The sequence below is a fragment of the Chlamydomonas reinhardtii genome, chromosome 7 (genome assembly GCF_000002595.2).
Source record: "Chlamydomonas reinhardtii strain CC-503 cw92 mt+ chromosome 7, whole genome shotgun sequence".
Classification (NCBI taxonomy): Eukaryota; Viridiplantae; Chlorophyta; class Chlorophyceae; order Chlamydomonadales; family Chlamydomonadaceae; genus Chlamydomonas; species Chlamydomonas reinhardtii.
This window is the reverse complement of record NC_057010.1, coordinates 646,085-666,099: the sequence shown is the minus strand read 5'-3', so window position 1 is coordinate 666,099 and position 20,015 is coordinate 646,085. Positions and strand designations below refer to the sequence as shown.

The 20,015-nt window shown below is 64.7% G+C and overlaps 4 protein-coding genes across 5 annotated transcripts; 2 read left to right on the top strand and 2 right to left on the bottom strand.

Annotated features, from left to right (window-relative positions):
* Positions 1–69: 69 nt before the first annotated feature.
* Positions 70–6,394, top strand: CHLRE_07g317250v5 (uncharacterized protein). Its single transcript, XM_043063901.1, has 12 exons — positions 70–365; positions 592–727; positions 852–910; positions 1,002–1,144; positions 1,306–1,448; positions 1,803–1,937; positions 2,114–2,246; positions 2,530–3,693; positions 3,824–4,089; positions 4,255–4,580; positions 4,814–4,901; positions 5,108–6,394. The coding sequence occupies exons 2-12, from the start codon at positions 624–626 to the stop codon at positions 5,577–5,579; spliced, it is 3,033 nt and encodes a 1,010-aa protein (XP_042922469.1). The 5' UTR covers positions 70–365; positions 592–623; the 3' UTR covers positions 5,580–6,394.
* Positions 6,395–6,449: 55 nt separating this feature from the next.
* Positions 6,450–11,265, top strand: CHLRE_07g317201v5 (uncharacterized protein). Its single transcript, XM_043063900.1, has 2 exons — positions 6,450–7,154; positions 7,287–11,265. The coding sequence occupies exons 1-2, from the start codon at positions 6,524–6,526 to the stop codon at positions 10,937–10,939; spliced, it is 4,284 nt and encodes a 1,427-aa protein (XP_042922468.1). The 5' UTR covers positions 6,450–6,523; the 3' UTR covers positions 10,940–11,265.
* Positions 11,266–11,324: 59 nt separating this feature from the next.
* CHLRE_07g317150v5 (uncharacterized protein) lies at positions 11,325–15,789 on the bottom strand. The gene is made up of 5 exons (XM_001700764.2): positions 15,635–15,789; positions 14,908–15,092; positions 14,311–14,646; positions 13,519–13,781; positions 11,325–13,179 (listed from the first exon to the last, which is right to left on the bottom strand). The coding sequence occupies exons 1-5, from the start codon at positions 15,672–15,674 to the stop codon at positions 12,882–12,884; spliced, it is 1,122 nt and encodes a 373-aa protein (XP_001700816.2). The 5' UTR covers positions 15,675–15,789; the 3' UTR covers positions 11,325–12,881.
* A 46-nt stretch (positions 15,790–15,835) lies between these two features.
* CHLRE_07g317100v5 (uncharacterized protein) lies at positions 15,836–19,839 on the bottom strand. 2 transcript variants are annotated; one of them, XM_043063899.1, is made up of 8 exons: positions 19,502–19,645; positions 18,931–19,095; positions 18,577–18,663; positions 17,971–18,039; positions 17,395–17,481; positions 17,105–17,140; positions 16,752–16,942; positions 15,836–16,519 (listed from the first exon to the last, which is right to left on the bottom strand). In XM_043063899.1, exons 1-8 carry the CDS (start codon positions 19,568–19,570, stop codon positions 16,444–16,446), a joined length of 780 nt encoding a protein of 259 aa, XP_042922467.1. In that variant the 5' UTR covers positions 19,571–19,645; the 3' UTR covers positions 15,836–16,443. The 2 variants fall into 2 exon arrangements, with proteins under 2 accessions (XP_042922467.1, XP_042922466.1); XM_043063898.1 differs by having other exon boundaries at positions 15,886–16,519; positions 19,502–19,839.
* Positions 19,840–20,015: the final 176 nt, after the last annotated feature.

Below are 20,015 nucleotides of genomic sequence, written 5' to 3'. Positions count from 1 at the left end.
CCCGCCGAAGCCGGACCGATCGCCCCCAGAAAAGGAGTTCTTACATCATACCCCTCGACCTACTGATGACTCAGTAATGGCGTAAAGCCATAGGAATTATCAAATACCGCCTGCAACTTCGTGCTCGGCGTCTCGGATGTGTGACTGAATCCAAGCAAGACGGCGTTTATCATAGCCAGCACGAAGGTCCACACAACTGCACTGCATACTTTAACCTCAAGTTGCTCAGGCCACGTCAGAACAGCGAGTCCTTGAGCGCAAGCAGACGGAAATTCCTTGGCGCTGTTCGATTACCTTCTGCCGGCATCCTGGTATAGATACGGCACGCTACTACCTCTGAGACTAGGTCGCTTTGTATCGCCAAGGTGCGCAAGCGTGTTGGACGACATGAAGCTGGGCTTCCCTTGGGCACAACAAAGCAGCTCGTGCGTAGCCTATGTTGGGTTATCGAGGGCTAAAGCGCTGCCGGCTACCTGTCAGCCGCTCTATGACGTGTCAAGGTTGGAGGTCGGCCGCGGCATGCTGCATGTCTTCGCAGCGACTTCCTTGACCTGAGACCCTGTCGCGATCCCTGCACACTCTCAAAAACAGGTCTCTGGAGTATTGAAAGCGGTCCGGAAGCTATGCGCCGATGGAACTGCTGGGCGCTGGCCGCCTTTGTGGCGATGACATGTTTTACGACGTGCCATGGCCACGGCTTCCTTGCCGAGCCTCTGTCGCGCAACATGTAGGCACGCGTGCATTGTGGTGTGGATCTGCGCAACCCTTCTCAATGCTATGACTTGTGCACCAGTCCTGCCGCCATCAGTTCCCACGTTCATCCCCGCTTTCCACTCATACTCCTTGCGCAGGTACTCGCGCATCTATGACGCCAACCCCGACTACACGCCCAACCAGCTTAGCGCGGGCGGTAAGCCGGAAGCCACAGTGCCCATCCACACTCAAGTAGATCAAGTATGCAACTCTGACCCTGGCAAGCCGGTCGCTGTTTCAATGTGCAGGCGTCGGCGCGGTGAGCGGTAGCTTCACGCGGCTGTGGCCCAACGGTCTGTACAGCGTGTGTGGTAACGCCTACAACGACCCCGAGCCCAAGCGCTGGATGCAGCCCCGCCCCGTGCAGGCCACCTACACCGAGGGCTCCGTGGTGAGTGCAATCGATGTGCGCGTGGCGTGCCGTCCGTTGTACGCCGTAGGCCTACAGCTTGCTTGTTTCTACGTCTGCCTCTTACGCCTGCTAAACGTGATGTAAGCTAGCCTTTGGTTTAAAACCCCTGCCCGTCCGTGTTCTCTGCCCACGACCCGCAGATTGAGATCTCTGTCAGTATCACCGCGGACCACAAGGGCCGTTTCGCCTTCCGCCTGTGCCCCACCACCGCCGTCACGGAGGCCTGCCTTGACGGGCACTGGCTCACCCGCGCGGACACAGTGCGCCCCGGAGACCGCTACTGGTGGGTGCGTGGATGGTTGCGCGGCTACAATGTGAGCGGGAAGGGCCCGTGGGCCGTGCTCGTCCTCAGGAATTGCGCATGCCTTGGTCGTGGCACATCCCATGTAAAACCGGACCCATTCTACCAGCTCAGTCTCTCCGGCGCTGAACCTCCTTCCGCCCGTCCCACACACACGCTCGCACGCACCCTCTCCCCGTGTGCTTTCCCGACACACGCACACACACACACACACACACACACACGCACACACACACACATCGCGTAATGTTTTCCTTGTGCTCTTTAACACATTCGCGTCATTGGGCGGGCTTTCGTTTCGTTTTTTAACACACACACATACACACACGCACACAGGTACCTGACCGCCAAGTCTGACGGCAGCGCGCGTGTGTACACCCGCACCACTTCTGCATTCACGGCCCCCACCTACGGCCTACGCTACCGCCTGCCACCCGGCGTCACCTGCGACAACTGCGTGCTGCAGTGGTGGTGAGTGTGCGTGTGCCCGTATAGCCGCCATCCCGGCGGCGCAGGTTGACGATCACAAACTGGGTTGGGGTCCGTCAGCCACACACTCTTCTGCAATGACGAGGGTAGGGAAAGGTATGCTCTGTTTCCCTCCCTCGATTAAAACATACACACACGCCTACACCTACCGTAATCAGGTACGCCACGGGCAACTCATGCGCGCTGCCGTGTGTGGAGGAGGACCCCGACTGGAACCCGGCAGCCGGCCCCACCTCGTGCGACACGCTGAACCAGGGCATCTGCGGCACCAGCACCTCGGTCTACCCGGAGGTGAGGCCGGCGGGGTGGCTGGCGGGGCAGCTGCCTGGCGGTGTGGCGGTGTGACGGTGTGACGGTGTGACGGTGTGACGGAGTGGGGTTGTGGCGCAATGGGCTGGCTGACAGCAGGCGTCTGCAGAGGGGTGCTGTTGTGTGGCGCATGGATAGCCTTACCTACCGAAGGTGGGGTTGGTATCGGGCATGGGAACAGGTGCTAGCTAGGGCTCAAGGCGCGCTGCTGCCTATCCTCAACCCGCTCCTTGCTTCTTGCCTTCCACTGTGACGTGTTCCACAGGAATTCTGGAACTGCGCCGACATCGCCATCGTGGCTGCCAACGGCACCAGCGGCACCACGAGCAGCCCCTCGCCCTCCCCGAGCCCGGTCGTTGCCGCCACGCCCTCCCCCTCCCCCTCCCCCTCCCCTTCTCCCAGCCCCGTCGCCGCCACCCCCTCCCCCAGCCCCGCTGCCTCGGGCCCCTGCTCCACCACTGGCTACTGCTCCGGCAAGGCCGACGGCCTCTACGCCAACCCCTGCGACGGCACGTGCACCACCTACATGAGCTGCTCCCACGGCATTACCTACGTCCAGAGCTGCGGCGGTGGCCTCGTCTTCAACCCTACCTACAACTACTGCGACTGGGCTTATAACTACAGATGCCCGGCTGTCAGCGGTGTCAACAGCAGCCCCAGCCCCGCGCCGTCGCCCTCCCCCGTCGCGACTCCCTCGCCTTCGCCCAGCCCTAGCCCGTCCCCGTCTCCGTCGCCCTCGCCCTCCCCCAGCCCCCGCCCCTCCCCTTCCCCCTCTGCCACTTCCAGCCCCACCCCCTCCCCCAGCCCCGCTGCCTCGGGCCCCTGCTCCACCACTGGCTACTGCTCCGGCAAGGCCGATGGGCTTTACGCCAACCCCTGCGACGGCACGTGCACCACCTACATGAGCTGCTCCCACGGCATCACCTACGTCCAGAGCTGCGGCGGTGGCCTCGTCTTCAACCCCACCTACAAGTATTGCGACTGGGCATACAACTACAGGTGCCCGGCTGTCAGCGGCGGCACCAGCAGCCCCAGCCCCGCGCCTTCCGCCACTCCCTCTCCTTCCGCCACCCCTTCCCCTTCCGCCACGCCCTCCCCGTCCGCCACCCCTTCCCTTTCCCCAGCCGCCACTCCCTCGCCATCACCTTCCCCTTCTGCCACTCCCTCGCCCTCGCCCAGCCCTAGTGGCAACACCAGCGGCCCCAGCGGCACCAGCGGCTACAAGGTGGTGGGCTACCTGGAGAACTGGCGCTGGTACTCCAACCCCAACACGCAGCCGCCCAGCCTCACGGCACACACGCCCAAGCTGACCCACATCAACTACGCCTTCGCCTCCGTGTCTTACTCGCCCGCATTGGACAGCTACTACCTCGACTTCACAGACACCTGGGCCGACATCGGCGCCTGCCTCACCGGCAGCTGCCCCTCGGTGAGCACTGCAACCATGGGAAGAGCGCGCTCTAGCCAGCTTTTTGTCGGGCCTGCTGCCTGCCTTCGACATACTCGCGGGCTCATCTGTTGCTCCCTTCCCAACCCTCGACCCCTCTTCCTCCCGACAGACCTGCATCGCACTCAACGCCACCTGCCCCGGCTCCAACCTGGCGCTGGCCCCCACCACCAAGACCGCCTCGCCCGCCGCCTGCCCCACCGGCTGCTACAACCCCAGCGGCAGCAGCGGCTACCCGCGCCGATGCAACACCGTGGCCCCCGACATGAGCACGCCGCTGCGCGCCTGCGGCCACTACGCCTACGTGCAGCAGTTCATCAAGAACAGCGCTCCTAGCGTGCGCGTGCTCATCTCCGTCGGAGGCTGGTACGACAGCAAGTGAGTACGGCAGCATGGGTAGGTGGGTGGCTTGTAGCAAGGCACTGCGTGCAACAAGGAAGATCGGAAGGTGTAGCTGCACCGACATTTCTGCGGATCACTGCTGCTGACCCAGATGGCGCTTGCCACCGCTCCCTCCTCTCACCCGCCTCTGTGCCCCCGCAGCCTGTTCTCGTTGGCAGCTTTGCCCAAGTACCGCACCCGTTTCGTTGACTCGGTGTTTGACTTCCTTGACACGTTCGGGTTCGACGGTGTGGATATTGACTGGGAGTACCCTGGATTCGAGCACGGCGGCCAACCGCCGTACGGCATGACCGATACCGGCAGCGCCGACGATGTACGGGACTGTACCGCTGCCGGCGCCTGCACCTACACTGGCCGTACGGCCGACGGATCTAACTTCGTGGGCCTGCTGAATGAGCTGCGCTCGCGAATCCCGGCGCGTCGCAGCCAGCGCGGCGAGCCCTACCTCGTCACCATGGCTGGCCCCGGTAGGTTGCACGCGTGCTTGGCTACGCGCGGGTGACTGTGCATGTACCCGCAGAGCTTGCAGTAGCGCTCAAGGAATCCAGGTCTACATGCAAGCCGCGCGGTCGCGTGGAGTATCCCCGCTTCCTCAGCTTTCCACGCACCCGCTTTCGTTGCCCTTGCCCTCCCACTCACGCATGTTACACGCGCACTGAACCCCCTCTTTTCCTTGACCTGGCATGATGCGCACCAATAGGTGGCAGTGACAAACTGAACAAGTTTGACGCGGCTGCGGTTTGCTCGGCCCTGGACTGGGTCAACATCATGACTTACGACCTGGCGGGGTGAGTGATGTATGTGCCTTAGTGGACAGCATGATGCCCTGGGTGCTGTGCTAGTGTGCTTGGTTGCGACATGGCATGTTTTGATTTAGAAGTACGAAACAGGAGCGGAAAGGAAGCGACTGCGGTGCGGCCGAGCTGCCCTTCACTGACACCGCCACTCCCGCCACTCCTCCATTCTTGTGCATCTTCCGCTCCATCCCGGTCAGGCCGTGGGACTCGGTCACCGGCCACCAGTCCGCGCTGGCGGGCTCCGGCGCCCTCTCCATCTCCAACATCGTGCAACAGTACATCTCGCGTGGCTGCCCCGCAAGCAAGTTGGTCGTGGGCGTGCCCTTCTACGGCCGCACCTTTAAGGGTGTGGCGCCCGGCGCCAACACCGCCCTGCCAGGCCTGGGCCAGCCCTTCTCCGTCTCGCTCACAAACCAGCTGGGGGCCACCGAGGGCATGCCGACCCAGATCAACGTCGCCGCCAAAGGCTTCCGTACGTACTTTGACACCGCCAGTAATGCCTCGTACGCGTATGACAGCGCCAGTCAGACCTTCATCACATACGACAATGAGGCGGCGGTTAGCGCCAAGGCGGATTACGTAAAGCGCCTGGGCTTGGGCGGCGTCATGGCCTGGGCGCTGGGCCAGGAAACTGCGACGCTGTGGAGTGCGCTCACCAGCGGCCTGTGATAGGTGAAATGATATGAGGCCACACTCGAGGTGATGGTTTGTTACATGGTTTTGAGTATGGCGGGCGGGAACATTCATCACGCAGCGGCCCAGCACTGATTGGTGAAGAGGACTTGATTGCATGCGGAACACAGACAGAGCAGGCAGTTTTGCATGGTTTGCACTGCTTGGCATGGGCAATCAATCATTCGGGATAGTAGGCATGCGGACTTGGCTTATATGTGTGTGGAAGGACTGAGAAGAGCGAGATACGCATAAAGTGCACCCCTGGTGCACTGCAAGACTGCGCAGGTGTCAGCCCGGTGGTAACCGGAAATAATGAAATATGTATCTCGTGCAGGTCGTGTGTGTGTGTGTGTGTGTTTGTGTGGTTTTCTTGTGTCCATACATGTACATATGATATATGGCACTACATAAACCTTTCATATTCATGATTCATGGGATGGAGACAACATCGATGCAGGTGGGGCTCGAGGTTTAGGTGCGCGCTGAGCGAGCGAGTGGACATGTTCAGGGAGCATGGAGTGTGGCTGGGTTTGAATGCGGTGCCGTGTTTCGCCCCACGGCGATTCAGGATCCCTACGCTCTCTGAATATCTTGTCATGGCGTTTTGTTGGCTGGGGCTTGCGAGGCATCTTGTGGAAGGATGGAGGTGTGTGGCGACCAGTGGGAGGCCTTCCTCGGGTTGGCTCCTCTCAAGCTGGTCACCTGCACGGTAGGCGTGTTGATGCAAGCCTTAAAAAGTAAGTCGCAGGCAGTAGCACATGAGTGAATGTTGTGTTGAGTAATATTGGCCCCTGTAATGCAGACACGCCGAGATTGGGCCACGATTCCCGCCTGTTCCCGCCATTCCCGCCATCGACTTCCCTCTTCCCGCGCTGTTGGCCTTATTCTGGCGTCGCAGCTCACGCCATCATCTCAACCATTATCGTTCACCGTCAAGCATGTCTGATAGCCACAGGGAACAATCTTCCGCGGCCTTGGACACGGCGACTTTACGTCGGCGCGCCTCTGCTTCCGCCTCCGTTTACCCATTCAGCTTCGACGTAGGCGACCTACAGGACGCACTGGTGCGCATGGAGGGCGCCGGCGCCGGCGGCAGTGCGAACAAGCGCCGACGACTGTGCTCGGCGCCTGAAGACGCGGAAGCGCATTTCTTGCAGCCTGAGGCTTCCCAGACCACAGCCACTACTGCTGGTGCTGCAGCCGCGACGCCTGGCAGCGCCGTCTCTACAGCCGTGGCCGCGACTGATTTGGGTCGGCTGACTCCAGCTGCAGCCGCTGCCGCGAAACGTCGCAAGGAGGCCGCCGCGACCGCGGGCAATAATACCACGACAGCCAGCACGCTCGCGTCTGGGCCGCCAGCTGCCAGCATCAGCAGCAATAGTGTCGAGGGCGGGCAGCCGCCTGCACGCGCTCCTTCGGCTTCTGCAGCAGGTGCGGCCGCAGTCGCCGCAGTCGCCGCAGCGGCGGCACCACACCACGGCGGCAGGCCGGCAGCAGCACACCTGCACCAGCGCCCCCGCATCGCCTGGCCTTTGGCAGTGGCAGCCCCGCCAGCCTACCCGACCACAGGTGCGGCACACGCCCGGCGGCGACTGCTACACGTCCTACCATACCGGCTGCGTGTCCTGCTTGCAAGTAGTCCTCATGCCGCGTATGGCGCCCCTTGGCTTGGTACCTCACACCCTGCCGCTTCTGCTGCAGGCGGCGCATTACCAAGCGGCAAGGCGGCCTCGGCGCTGCACGTGTTGGACGTGCCCACGCACCTGCTCAGCCGAATCCTGGTCGGCACGGGGCGCGGCGGCGGCGGGGCTGTGGGCAGCTGCCACGCGCTGGCGGCAGCGTGGCGTGCGGGTTTGCAGCAGCCATCGCTCGCCGCCACCTTCCTGCAGGCGGCCTACGGCCCCGCCGCCGCCTCTGCACGCCTGTACGACCACCCACAGCTGCTGCAGCGCCTGGTCGCCGGCAGCAGTAGCAGAGGCGGCTGTGATGGTGATGGTGGCGATGGTGGTGGCGGTCAGGACCAGCAGCATCAGGTGCCGGCGTCAACGGTGGTAGCGGACATCGCGCTTGCCGAGGTGCTGAGGTGCCTGTTGTCTGCGACCGGCAGCGCTGGAGGCGGCGCCGTCGCCTTCGGGGCGGGCTCGGACGCTGCCGCCATGCCGCCTCATGACGAGCCCCTGCCCTTGCTGACCAACCTGAACCAACCGTCGCCGCCGCCGCCGGCACCGCCGCCGCCGCCGCCGCAGCAGCAGCACCAGCAGCACGAACGGCCTCATGCGGGAGCGGATGCGCTGCTGCTGCACGCCGCTGCCGCTGGTCACATGCGTGTGGCTCTGCTGGCGGCGGCCCTGGGCGGCAGCGTGGGTCCTGCGCTGGTGCGTGCGGCGGGTGAGGGCCACCTGGGCGTGCTCATGGCTCTGCTGCTGCCGCCATTCCAGTGTGCGGCGGGCGCTGCTGCCACGCGCCCTGCGGCGGCGGCGGCTTCTGATGCGACCGCGGCTGGGGCTGGTAGCGGCGGTGGCGACGGCGCGGCTGGGTCCGGTGGCGCAGCAGCTGCCGAGCCGCTGGCAGCAGCAGTGGACGTGGACGACGCGCTAGTTGCGGCGCTGGCGGAGGCGGCGGGTCGGGGCCACACAGCGGTGGTGGCGGCGCTGCTATGCGGGTTCGGGACCGCGGCTACTCCTGATCCTGCTGCTGGTGGTGGCGGCCTTAATGCTACTGCTGGTGACGGCGGCGGCACGGCAGATGCCGGTAGTGCTGCACCATCAGCGGCCGCCGTGGGCCCCTGGCTGCAGCCGCGTGCCGTGTCACCCCCTGCTGGCAGCCACGCAGGTGGGGGAGAGGCAGGGCTGGGCGGGCGGCGGCCACAGCATCTGGCAGGGCGGCGAGGGCGGCGGCTGAAAGTGGCTGCAATCGCAGCGGCTCTGTTGCGTGCGAGCAGAGGCGGCCACAGCGCCTGCGTCGCGCTCCTGCTGCGTTGGGTGGAAGCGGCGGCAGTAGCGCATGTGCATGGAGGCGGCGGCAGTAGCAGCGCCAGCGGCAGTAGCAGCGCCAGCGGCAGCAGCAACAGCAGCAGCAGCGGTAGCAGTAGCACCAACGGCGGCCTGTGTTACGCACAGGAGGCGCTGCGTGTTGCGGCTGGATCGGGTCAGGTGGGCACGGTAGCTCTGCTGCTTGGGACCCACCGCACCACCGCCGCAGCAGCTGCCACTGACACCGGCGGCACCACTACTACTGGGGACGATGCAAGCGTTGGCCCCAGCGGCGGCGGCGGCGGCAGTTTGAGCAGTGCCCCCATGCCGCCCCGGAACGTGCGGGCTGTGCCGGACAGGCATTCGCTGCTGCTGGCTGTGTCATCCGGGCCGCACGTGGGAGTGCTGCGCCTGCTGCTGTCGGCCGCTGCGGACAACGGTGCGGACTCAACAGGGCTGCTGCAAGAAGCGGGCGACGCCCTGTGCGTAGCAGCGGAAATAGTCGCTACTGCCGTCGCCTCTGCCAATGCAGCAGCTGCAGCTGCAAAGGCGTCATCCGCCGCTGCGGCTGCGACTGTCACGGAGCCAGTGACTGCTGCAGTGGCAGCGGCCGGCGCCAACGTCGTTGGTCATGGCGCTGATGCAGAAACAGCACCGCCGTTTGATGCTACAGTTACTACAGCTGCTGCTGCTACTGCTGCTACAGCTGCTGATCGAGCAGCCCGCGGCCTGGAGGCTATGGAGCTGCTGCTGGCGGCCGGCGTCAGCCCGCCTTCACGGGCGCTCATGGCTGTGGTGAAGGCAGCTGTAGCAGCCGGCGGCACCGCCACTGCTACAGCCCAACACGCCCTCCCGGCGCTGCTGGCGGCCGGCGCGGACCCGAACGCGGACGACGGCGCGCCGCTGCTGGCAGCCTGCAGTGGCGCAGGCGGCGCCGCTGCCACAGCTGCGGTGCGGGCGCTGCTGGCAGCTGGGGCGAAGCCCGGGTGGCGGCAGGGACTGGCGCTGGTGCGGGCGTGTGTGGCGGGCAATGCCGACAGCGTGGACGCCCTCCTGACCGCCAGCGCTGCTGCTGCGGCAGCTGCTCCTGCTCCTGACACTCCTTACCCTGTTTCTGCTACTGCTGCCACTGCTACTGCTGGCGGCGCTGACGACCTGGTCAACGCGCGCGGCGGCTCGGCGCTGCTGGCCGCGGCGGCACGCGGTTGCTGTGACGTGGTACAAACGCTCCTGGCGGCTGGCGCAGACCCACGCACAGCTACACCATACTCGCTGGCCACGCCGCCGGCGCCAGCTTGTGACGCTGCTGCTAGTGAGGTAGCGGCCGGCGGCCCGTCCCACGATGGAGCTGGCGACTGCGCTGCCGGTAGTGACAGTGTCAGGGCCGCCGCCGCCGCCGCCACTGATGCCTCCGTTAGCAGCCCGGTCGGGACGCAGCGGCGAATGGACGTAGCGGCGGCTGCGCTGGCGGCGAAGCTAGACGAGCGGTGGGCAGCTGACCGCCGGGAGCTGCTGTTGCTGCTGCTGGCGGCGCCCCCCTTCCAGCGCAGTGCCGCCGCGCTGCTACTGGACTGCGGGCCATTGGTGGCGGCGTGCGCCGCGTGCGGCGGCATTGAGGGCCGTGACGGCGTGGCGGGCGTGGACAGCGTGGAGGGCGGCTACGCCGGCACAGTGGCGGCGCTGCTGGCGGCGGGCTGCGATGCCAACGCGGCGTGCGGCCTGCCGCTGCGGCTTGCAGCGGCGGCGGGCAACGTGCACGTGGTGCGGGCGCTGCTGCGGGGCGCGGGCAAAGGGTCGGGAGGGCTGCGGGCGCCGCGGGATGCGAGTGCGGCAGCGGCAGTGGGGACGGAGGTCGAGGCGGGTTGGAAAGCTGGAGAGGAGGGCGGTAGGAGTGTGGAGGGTGCGGCTGCGGACGCGGCAGCGTTTGCGGGTGGCGCGCTGGTGGCGGCGGCCCGGCGCGGGCGTACGGCGGTGGTGGTGGAGCTGCTGCGGCACACGGTGTCGGTCACCACTGAGATGTGCAGCAGCGGCAGCAGTAGCAGCAGTGGCAGCGAGGGCATTGTAGCTAGCCCCGTGACAGCGACCCAGCAAGCAGAAGCGACTAGCATGGAGCAGCTGAATGCGGAGTTGCAGCAGCAGCGGCAGCAGCAGCAGCACTCATCCCTGGTGCGGCGGTTGGTGACGGTGCCGGGCGGCGCGGCGGCGCTCGAGCACGCGGCTCGCAGCGGCCACGAGGGCTGCGTGGCGGCGTTGCTGGCGGCGGGTGTGCCGGCGGACGCAGGTGGAGGTGCAGCGTTGCGTGGGGCGGAGGCGGCGGGGAGGGCAGGCGTGCAGAGGCTGCTGGCGGCGGCGCTGCATAAGCTGGCGCCCTCCGGTAGATAGCTAAGTCGTGGGAACAGGCATTTGACGTCGGTGCAGGGCATGTTCGGTAGGGTGTCAATGTGTCATGCATGGATGCATGGGTGTGTCTTGACGTGCAGCGTGAGGATTGGGCGGCCTGTGATGAAACGGACGCATTGGACATGGCCGCCTATGTGACAGCCGGTGTGGCGGTGTGATGCCAATGCTGACACACGAGAAAGATACGGGCTCCCTGGTGGCAACACGCAACAGACCACGAACGGCGCGGACAAGAGCAGGCTAGCGTGCTGGCTGCGTGCTGAGAGACGAGCTTAGTCTTGTTACCGGTCTAGGAACGCTATCCTAGTCACCAGCCGGGTCTAAGGAAATTGCTGACACAACCGGTACATATGGGACGGGAGTGGCAGCGCAAAAACGTTTACACCTGTTTACACAACGACTTGCCTTTGGCCTCGAGCCCGTCCGTCCGCAGCCGTCCGCGCCGTGACACTGTGAGGTATCAGACGTTCTATACCCACAGCAATACCCCCACAACTCACATGCGCTTTGTGTCTTGCGCTCACAGCACCTTTCGTCCGGGTCAAAGCAGGTACTCACGAGATAGTAAGATGCATAGACCCCATACCACCTGATGCGCAAAACTGGTGGGGCGCCATGTTGGCTCGAGTGCTGTATACACGCACGCACACTGTCGCGCACACACTCTTCGTCATGTTTGCAACGCCCATCTTGCAGTCAGAGGCTTAGTCACTATCCAGGTCGTAGACCTCGAAGTCCTATCGTCGGGCGCATTCCCTGCGTCGTAAACACACACTTTGCCCACGCACGCAACACCCGTTCCGTGAATGCTACCAACACGCGCACACGTGTGCCCTTGGCCAAACATCTCACGCGTAATAAGCAGCACCACACGCAGCCCTCCCGATGACAACACGGTTGTGTAATATTAGGTTGGTGCCCCACGTGGGACCCCGCATCAGCAGGTTTCATGCATACCGCTAGCCAATCCCTCCGCCGTTCCAAAGCACCTGTAAACCGCCTGCCGCTGTCACCTGTAAACCGCCTCCCGCTGTCCGTGACAGCCATAGCCTTTCCAAAACACACGGCATCTTCCCACGTGATGCAAAAATACGTTTTTGTAAAGTTGCCCTTAGCCCGAGGGGCCGGAAGCCACATGCAGGGAACACCAACAGGCACGCGGGCACACCCAAGCGCATGCCTGCTTCAGTTCAGGTGCCAACAGCTGATAACAGCAGCCGTGGCTCCCAACCACAAGAATGTGACTTCCCGTCGCCGATGTTCGAGTGATCCCAGCACCCGATACCAAAATACGGTAGCACACATCTGGGCCCAGTCTGAAAGCGCTCATGCAAGTGAGACTTGTGCCCGCTTGGTCAAGGTCTTCACCTCATGTCCAGCACTGCACCACAACCGGTGACAAGACCCCGGCACAACCCTGTGCAGCTTTGTTTCCGCGGAAACCAAACCACAACTAACACCGTAGCAGGAACAGGACGGGCCAAGATGCGCTCTGTCCCAACACACTGCCGTTGCAACACGAGATAGCGCAAAAGGTCCCACCTATCTGCGCAAGCGTTGATCAGCTTACGACGCGCCCGCTCCGGCTCCTGTTGCTATTGCTGCTTCGGCTGGTCCGTCTGCCACTGCTGTGACCGGCTGCTGCTGTTGCACTGCTGCTGCGGGTCCACGTTGTCCATCATGAATCTTCGGTCGAGCAGTCATACGCACTACCGTACGTAGAACGACCGGCGGGCTCACCACGCCACCGCCGCCGCATGTCACGGGTCACCAACAACATGAACAAGAGTGTACACCGGGTGGCGGCAGACTGCCGCCGGCGCTCTAATCCACCTGCTCCAGCCCCAGCTTTCCCCACCCGCCTGCCGCCGCCCTTCCTCCTCTGGCCGCTTGCTGCCGCCAAGCTGTTCCGCCGCCGCAGCGCTCACCGCAGCTTGACGCGGCCGTTTGCGAGCACGTACGGCAGCGCGGCGTTGGCGCCTTGCCGCCCCGCCAGGCCGCCCGCCGCCGAGGGCCCCTGCAGCCTGGCGAAGTCGTTAGCGAGGCGGTCCGCCGCCACGCCGCCGCCGCCGCCGGCTTTGAGCAGGTCCTGCTGACTGGCGCGGATGGCTGCGTCCGTTGCCACGGAGGAGCGCATGGGGCTTTCCCCCACACGCGAGCCGTAGCGGGACAGGCCGCCCGCCGCCCCCGCGCCCGTCGCCACATTGGTCGAGGAGCCAGCCCTGCGCACATGTAAGGATGAGGCCAGTGAAGCAAGGCCAGGCGCACACGAGGCCACAGGGGAGGCGACCGGCTGTGGCTGTTGGCTGACCTGTGGGCCCCCAGAGGTGAACCCTCGCTCCAGCCCTCACGCTTCATGCGCTTCCACGCGGCGGCAGCCGTGAGGCCTGCCGACGACACCGCTCCCACGCACACCCACCCGTCCTAGCCACCTACAACTCCCAAAACCCACCCGCCCCTTCTATTGCCTCCCCTCGCCATCCGTGTCCTTACCACCGCCACCACCTACCCAGTCAACACCAGCAACCCCCCCCCCTCTACGCCCCCGTCCCGCCGCTCACCTTGCCCGCAGCGGCGAGGGCGGCGCCCCCGGCCGCGACCCGTCCGTCACCGCCGAGCCCGACACGCCCTGCCGCGGCATCCCTGACGACCCGCCCGCCAGGATGCTGCCGCCGCCGCCGCCCGCCGCCAGCGGCTTGCCGCCCACGCCGATGCTGCTGGACACGGGCGCGCGCACCGGCGCCACGCCGCGCGTGGCGGCGGAGGTGATGGAGGCGGGCGTGGAGATGCTGCCGGCGGACTGCGAGGCCAACAGGCGGCGGACCTGCGGGGGAGCGGGGGAGGAGGATGGTGGGAACGGAAGGCATGAGAGGGCTGCTGTGAGGAGGGCAGGCTGCAGCCCCCAGCGAGGGTTCAAGTTGGGACGTGAGTCGCAGGCGCACTCTCCTCAGCATTGCCCCGTCGTCCACCCCTCCCCCTTCCCGCCCCACTCTGCGGTGGCCGTTCAGCTGTGCAGGTGCCCTCGCAGCCATGCCCGCGAGCTCGCCCGGACCAGCACACGCCCGCGTTGGCCCACACCCCACCCCGGTCCATTGAGGACAAAGGCGCCTTCACCCTACCCGCCTTGCCCACCTAGTTCGCCCGCCCTGCGCACAACCCGCCTCCGCCGTGTCACCCACCCAAACCCAGCCCCCCTCCCTCCCTCCCTCCTCCCTCCCTCCCTCCCTCCCTCCCTCCCTCCCTCCCTCCCTCCCTCCCTCCCTCCCTCCCTCCCTCCCACCTCCTCTGCCCCGCCTCCTCCCGTCCCCGCCTCCCTCCCGTCCCCGCCTCCCTCCCCAGCCTCACGGCCCCACCTGTGCGCGCTGCACGGGCGTCTGCGGCGAGCGCACGCCCTGCGGGTACACGCGCGCGTCGTGGAAGGCCTGCGTGTACCGCAACGCGTTGGTGTACGGCAGTCCGTACAGCCGCCCCAGCAGGATGGCCACCAGCGTGCCGGTACGGCCGTGTCCACCCCAGCAGTGGATGTACAGGCGCTCGCCCCGCAGGATGCGCTCCATGCAATCCTCCGCGAGACGGTTCATGGCCGAGTCGGTGGTAACGTTGCCGTCGATGATGGGCAGGTGCAGGAAATCGATCTTCTGCTGCGTGATTTTAGGGTTGCCCTGCTCGTGCGCCTTGCTCAGGATTTTCTGTGTGAGTGTGGGCAGGAAGGCGTTGAGGGAAGGGGGGGCAGGGGAGGGGGATGAGGGTGGGAGGTTGACGGAGGGAGACATGTGCCGCGGGGCACCAAATCAGGGGCGGTAACGAGCACCAGGCAGACGCCCAAACCAGGGCATTGAGCGGCCGCGTGAGGGCGGCACCAAGTTGGCTGGCGGCTCCACACCGCACCATACTACCATGTCGCCGACACGCCCCTGGAACCGCCTGGACCCCCCACCGGCCGTGCGCACCTGTGCGTCCTTGATGTACGGCCGCAGCCCGTGCCCCGCCCGCCACGCGTGCTCCGGGGTGTTGATGTTCACCTCCGCTTGGAGGCAAACAAACGTGTTGATGCCAAGCTCCAGCATGGTGGTGAGGATTTTTTCCGTCTCCGCGTCGTCCAGGCTCGCTGGGTAAGCTCCCGCAATTACCCTCCCTAGTGCACACGGTGGTGGTGATGGCACTCGTCAGGCGAATAGAACAACAGTGAACTGTGTGCACGGCTCGCGGCTGCGAGAAAGCCCTCCAAAGGTCGCACGCAAAACCCACAGGCAGCGTTAAGCTGCATGACTAAAACAGCTAGATTGTGCCATCCGGCAAGCGGATTCGTGACGCTATTCTACGAGCCGAGCGCCAAACGCCATGCGGCCTTTCTGCGTGGCTCTCCCAGGCCCCAGCAGTTGCATAGCCGGTACTTCAAGCGATTGCCATTGCGCGCATCTAATCTTCAGAGAAAGGCCTCGCCGCTTTTTCTCTCGGGCAACAGAAAATCGCGCACGGACGCGGGTTCGGCCAGCACTTTCGCGTCCAGCCCTCAGCTAGCTCTCGATGCTAGCGTCACTGATGTGTCTAAGCGCAGCCAGGGCCCGAAACATCAAGCCCGCGTCGAGCCAACCGAGAAATTTCCACGCGAGGGTTCTAGTCCAAGTCCGCGGGCCCGGCCTCCAGCCCCGCAACCTTCTTGAATGCCGAGCTCACCTGGTAATGCCCAGTTGGACCAGGGCGTAGGCCCGGCCATCTCCTTCGCCGGGAGCTTAGGAAGCGGCGGGAGTTGCGGGTAAGCATCTGACCGGAGCATTCCTGCTGAGGTATACGCCGTATTTCCAGTCGGCGCTCCGCCCCGACCGTTCACGCTAGTAATGAGGGGCAAGAGGCTCGACGTCGCTGGGTCAGAGTTTGAGACCGCCACAGTTGCAAGGGATGTCAAACCAACAGGTTAGGAAATAAAGTATAATATGTAATGCAAACGACTGCAGGTGGGCGCCCGTCAGGTCAACAAGAGGCAAGTCCAACTCCGCGGCCTCCTTAGATTGCGTGCGCCGAGTTCAGCAGCCTCCTGCTCAAAGCTCCCCCCAACAAGCTTCACACATAAAGCACGATAGTGCCTTCAACTTTCGCAACCAAAACCGCGTGACACGCAATCAAGTGTGGAGCCCCCGCGCCACTCGGCGCCGCCTGCTTTGCTGGCATCGGGCCCCTCTCCACGCCACATCGGCCCGCCGCTGCGCCGGGCCGCACTCGGCGCCGCCTGCTTTGCTGGCATCGGGCCCTCTCCACACCGCATCGGCCCGCCGCGCCCCCGGCCGCACTCGGCGCCGCCTGCTTTGCTGGCATTCGGCCCTCTCCACACCAAGTGCAGGTCCTGCCATACTAACACTCAAAATTATTTTCCACGGGGGCAAACCCTGATCAAGGGCCTGCTTCACCTTGCTCTGCTGCGGTTGGTCGAGGTGTCCATGGTCGGGGTGCCCTCTCGACCGGTGCCGCAACCTAACAGCCGGGTCCCCTTACGGCTTCCAGAACCCCTGTGACGAGGTGAGTCGAGTGGGGTTGGGCAGCTTCTCGATGTCCTCCGGAACCGCCCTGCAGGACAGGATATGCAGCAGGTGCCCACACGGTCCCCGAGGTCAGACACGGACGTCAACAGGAAGCATAGGGCATGCCCTGCTCGGGGGCCCAACAATGCAAGGGTAACTACTAGGTCCTTGAGCTATCACCGCGCATCATCCAGCTAACCAGGCCTGAACCCGGCACAACCGCACCAGGGATACATCCAGAAGGGTGCCCCTGCGCAGCGACCCGCTCGCCCCCTCACCTCAGCCCCGCGCGGCCGCCTGACCCGCCCGGCCCGCCGCTGGTGCTCTGGCGCAGCAGGCTGGTCTGCTGCTTGAGCGTGCCCAGCGTGCGCGCCTGCGTGGCACTGAGTGTGGTGATGGCTGCGGCCATGTCTCCCAGCTTGGACTCCAGAGAGCTCAGCCGCCGAGACACGTCCGACTCGTGCATCATCTGCGTTCACCAGTCGGGAGGCGCCTGTTACCGTACGAGGCCGCATGCGTTTGACACTCACACAGGCAACGAGAATCAGGCTGCATCCAGACACGAGATGCTGGCTAAGGCTGGCTCGGGGTTGTGGCACTGACACCCTGGGCTCGAGGTTGTGGCGCGCACCTTGCTGCCGGTGACCACCTGTGCCGGCGGCGCCTCCTGCGCAGGCGGTAGTTGTTATGGTTACGGTACATGTGCAGGCCGCAGTTGCAGTCAATGGCCCTGTTAAGTTGGTACGGCCGCCCGCAGGTACTGCTGTTGCTGTACACAAGGCCCCGCGACGACGTGTTGCCCTTCCTTCGAGCAAGTATTATCGCTTGCAACTAACACCTCTGCCTGTGCTCCGCTCGTCTTCGTTGGTTTTGGTTTGCTTTGGGCTGGTATTTCCAACCCCCTTCCCTCGCCAGCCGCACCTGCAGTGTGCTCATGAGGCTCATCAGCGACTTGCTGCGCTCCACATTGCCCAGCAGCCGCCCCAGGCTGTCCGTCAGACCCGCCACCTGCGGGGCAGGGGCAGCAGCGACATAGCAAAGGCACAGGCAGCGGCAACGGTGTGAATGCCTCGTTGGCAGCGGTGGGTGGGCGGTGCTGGTGGGCGAGCACGTCGCTAAGGGCGCCTACAGCCAGACTACAACAAAGTGGGCATGTTGACGTGCTGGGGTGCTTGGGGGCTTGGGACTGGCGAGGCGGTGCAACAGGTATCCACAGTACCGGTATGAGGCAGCACGCCCACACCTGCAAAACCGCCTGTCTTGGTGTACCATCCTGGCCGGCACCCCGCCCTGTCGCCTAGTCCGTCAGTCGGCCCCCCCAGCCCCCAGCATCCCCACCAGCCTCTCCCCCCTAGCCCCCCGTCTATAGCTATCATGGAACACAACACACCCCCAGTCGCCTCCAGCCCGCACGCCCTCGCCCAGCCCCACTAGCCTCCCCCAGCCCCCGGCACCACGCCGTTCCCCCTCCCCCTCCCCACACACACACATACTCACCTGGTGCTGCAGTGTGTCCACCAGCTCATGCTGATCCGACACGGCGCGCATGAACAGAGTCTCGCTGCCCTGTGGGGCGTGATGTGGGGTGGGGCGGGGCGGGGTGGGTTGAGGGATGAGAGGAGTTTGGGGTGTGTCCATGATATTGGTCCCCACGGAACCCGGTTTCCGGCTGCAGCCCAAACCTCCACCCTGACAAGTCACAACTGTACACTCTTAACCCGTGTCTCACCTCCAGGCTCCAGCCGCATCCTTGCACCTGACAAGCAGCCCCTCCGCCACTCCCGCCCCCCTGCCTTCCCCTCTCCTCCTTGTTCTCCTCCTTCTACGCCCCTCCTCCTACGCCCCCCCCCACCTTGCCCGCATCTCCCCCCCAGGATGGGATCTATTCTTTGGGCCTGGGCATACAAACCCCCTCCTCCCTCCCAGGCACCCCCTGCTCCCTCCCAGGCACCCCCCCCCTGCTCCTCCCTCCCAGGCACCCCCCCCCCCTGCTCCTCCCTCCCAGGCAACCCCCTGCTCCCTCCCAGGCACCCCCCCTCCCAGGCACCCCCCTGCTCCTCCCTCCCAGGCACCCCCCCCTGCTCCTCCCTCCCAGGCCCTCACGTGCACGGTGTCCAGGCGCTGCTCCAGCTGCCCCAGCTGCAGCTCCAGGTCGCGGTAGGCGGACAGCGAGGCAGCGTACTGCGAGTCCTGTGGGGGGAGCGGGTGTGTGCAAGTGGGTGGGTGGGTTGGGGAGGGGAAGGGGTTTTAGGGGGTAAGGGGAGTGAGGATGTGTGTGTCCGGAAGTGCGGGTAGAGGGGCGGAGGCGGGGTTGGAGGTGGCGGGTGCCGGGGCCAGGTCACCCTGAAGGTGCTATGGGGCGCACACGCACGCGTCACTGCACGGATTTCCAGCATCCCCACTTGCAAGGCACACCACGCACTATCTCCATTTGGTGAATCATCGCACCACACGCACCAGCTTCTCGTAGTCCTCGTTGTGCACAAATCCCTTCTTCAGCGAGCGCGGCGTGCGCAGTTCTGTGCGGCGCGAGGCCGTGGCGGTCGCCTCCGCCGCACGCTGCTCGCGCCGGAAACTCTCAAGAAACTCCGTGTCGTACTCACTGCCCCAGGTGGCAGTCCCCTGTTGCCGGAGGTCGGAAACGGTGAGCGGGGGCAGATGATTTAGATGTTGGGCACTGGTGCAGGTGATGCAGCGCGATCGCGTGGGGGCGGGGGCGGGCGACGGCGAGCGTGGTGGGCGCTCTGGCGGTGTCCACACCACCCCCCAATCGTGCACCGAAAGCGCTATCCACAGCTATATTATCGGCTGGTAGAACAGCCGAAGGCCGTTGGCATGGCTGGCAGCGAGAACGAGAGCTAGGGCCAGACATGCGAGGAACCCTTATCTTGTCGCTGGCGCGTAGTCACCAGAGTTGGATTTACGATAAGATATGAGTTATGCGTGCATATGCGTATCTGGTCTCATGCACATAGTTGTTTGCAGTTAGCCCCGCATCGCCCTGCTGAATTCCGCCCCTTGGACTCACCACGTCTGGGTCACCAAGCGTCAGTGTACTAGTGCTGCTGCGTGTATGGTAACCGGTTTTGCGGGGCATCCTGCTGGGCTCGATAACACAAAACTATTGCAGCTTGCTGAACCAAGCCTTGCGATACGGGAAGCGAATAAGTACTGTGCGACAAGTCTAAATTTCAGACTTCATAAGATGAGGGCGTTGCTAGAGAGGCACCTCCTTGCACCTGCATGAGCGTGACTCCCCGACTCCTCCAACACGCCACACGAAAGGCCGGGTTTGCGGCAGGGCTATGCCTATCTATAATTCAGGTCGCAACATGGCAAATTGGCCACGAAAAACTGGCACATTTGTCAACAAATGAACACAAACTGGCGCCCTGTGAATGTGCGCGGAGGGCCCCCTGGACACGCCCAGGGGTGCCCCTGAACCACTTGCTCGCGGGTTATCCCAGGCTCGCAGGCAGCCGGCAGTCAGGGCGGCGCCGCTATGTATGATAGGATTATAGGACAGCCCCCGGAGCGGCACA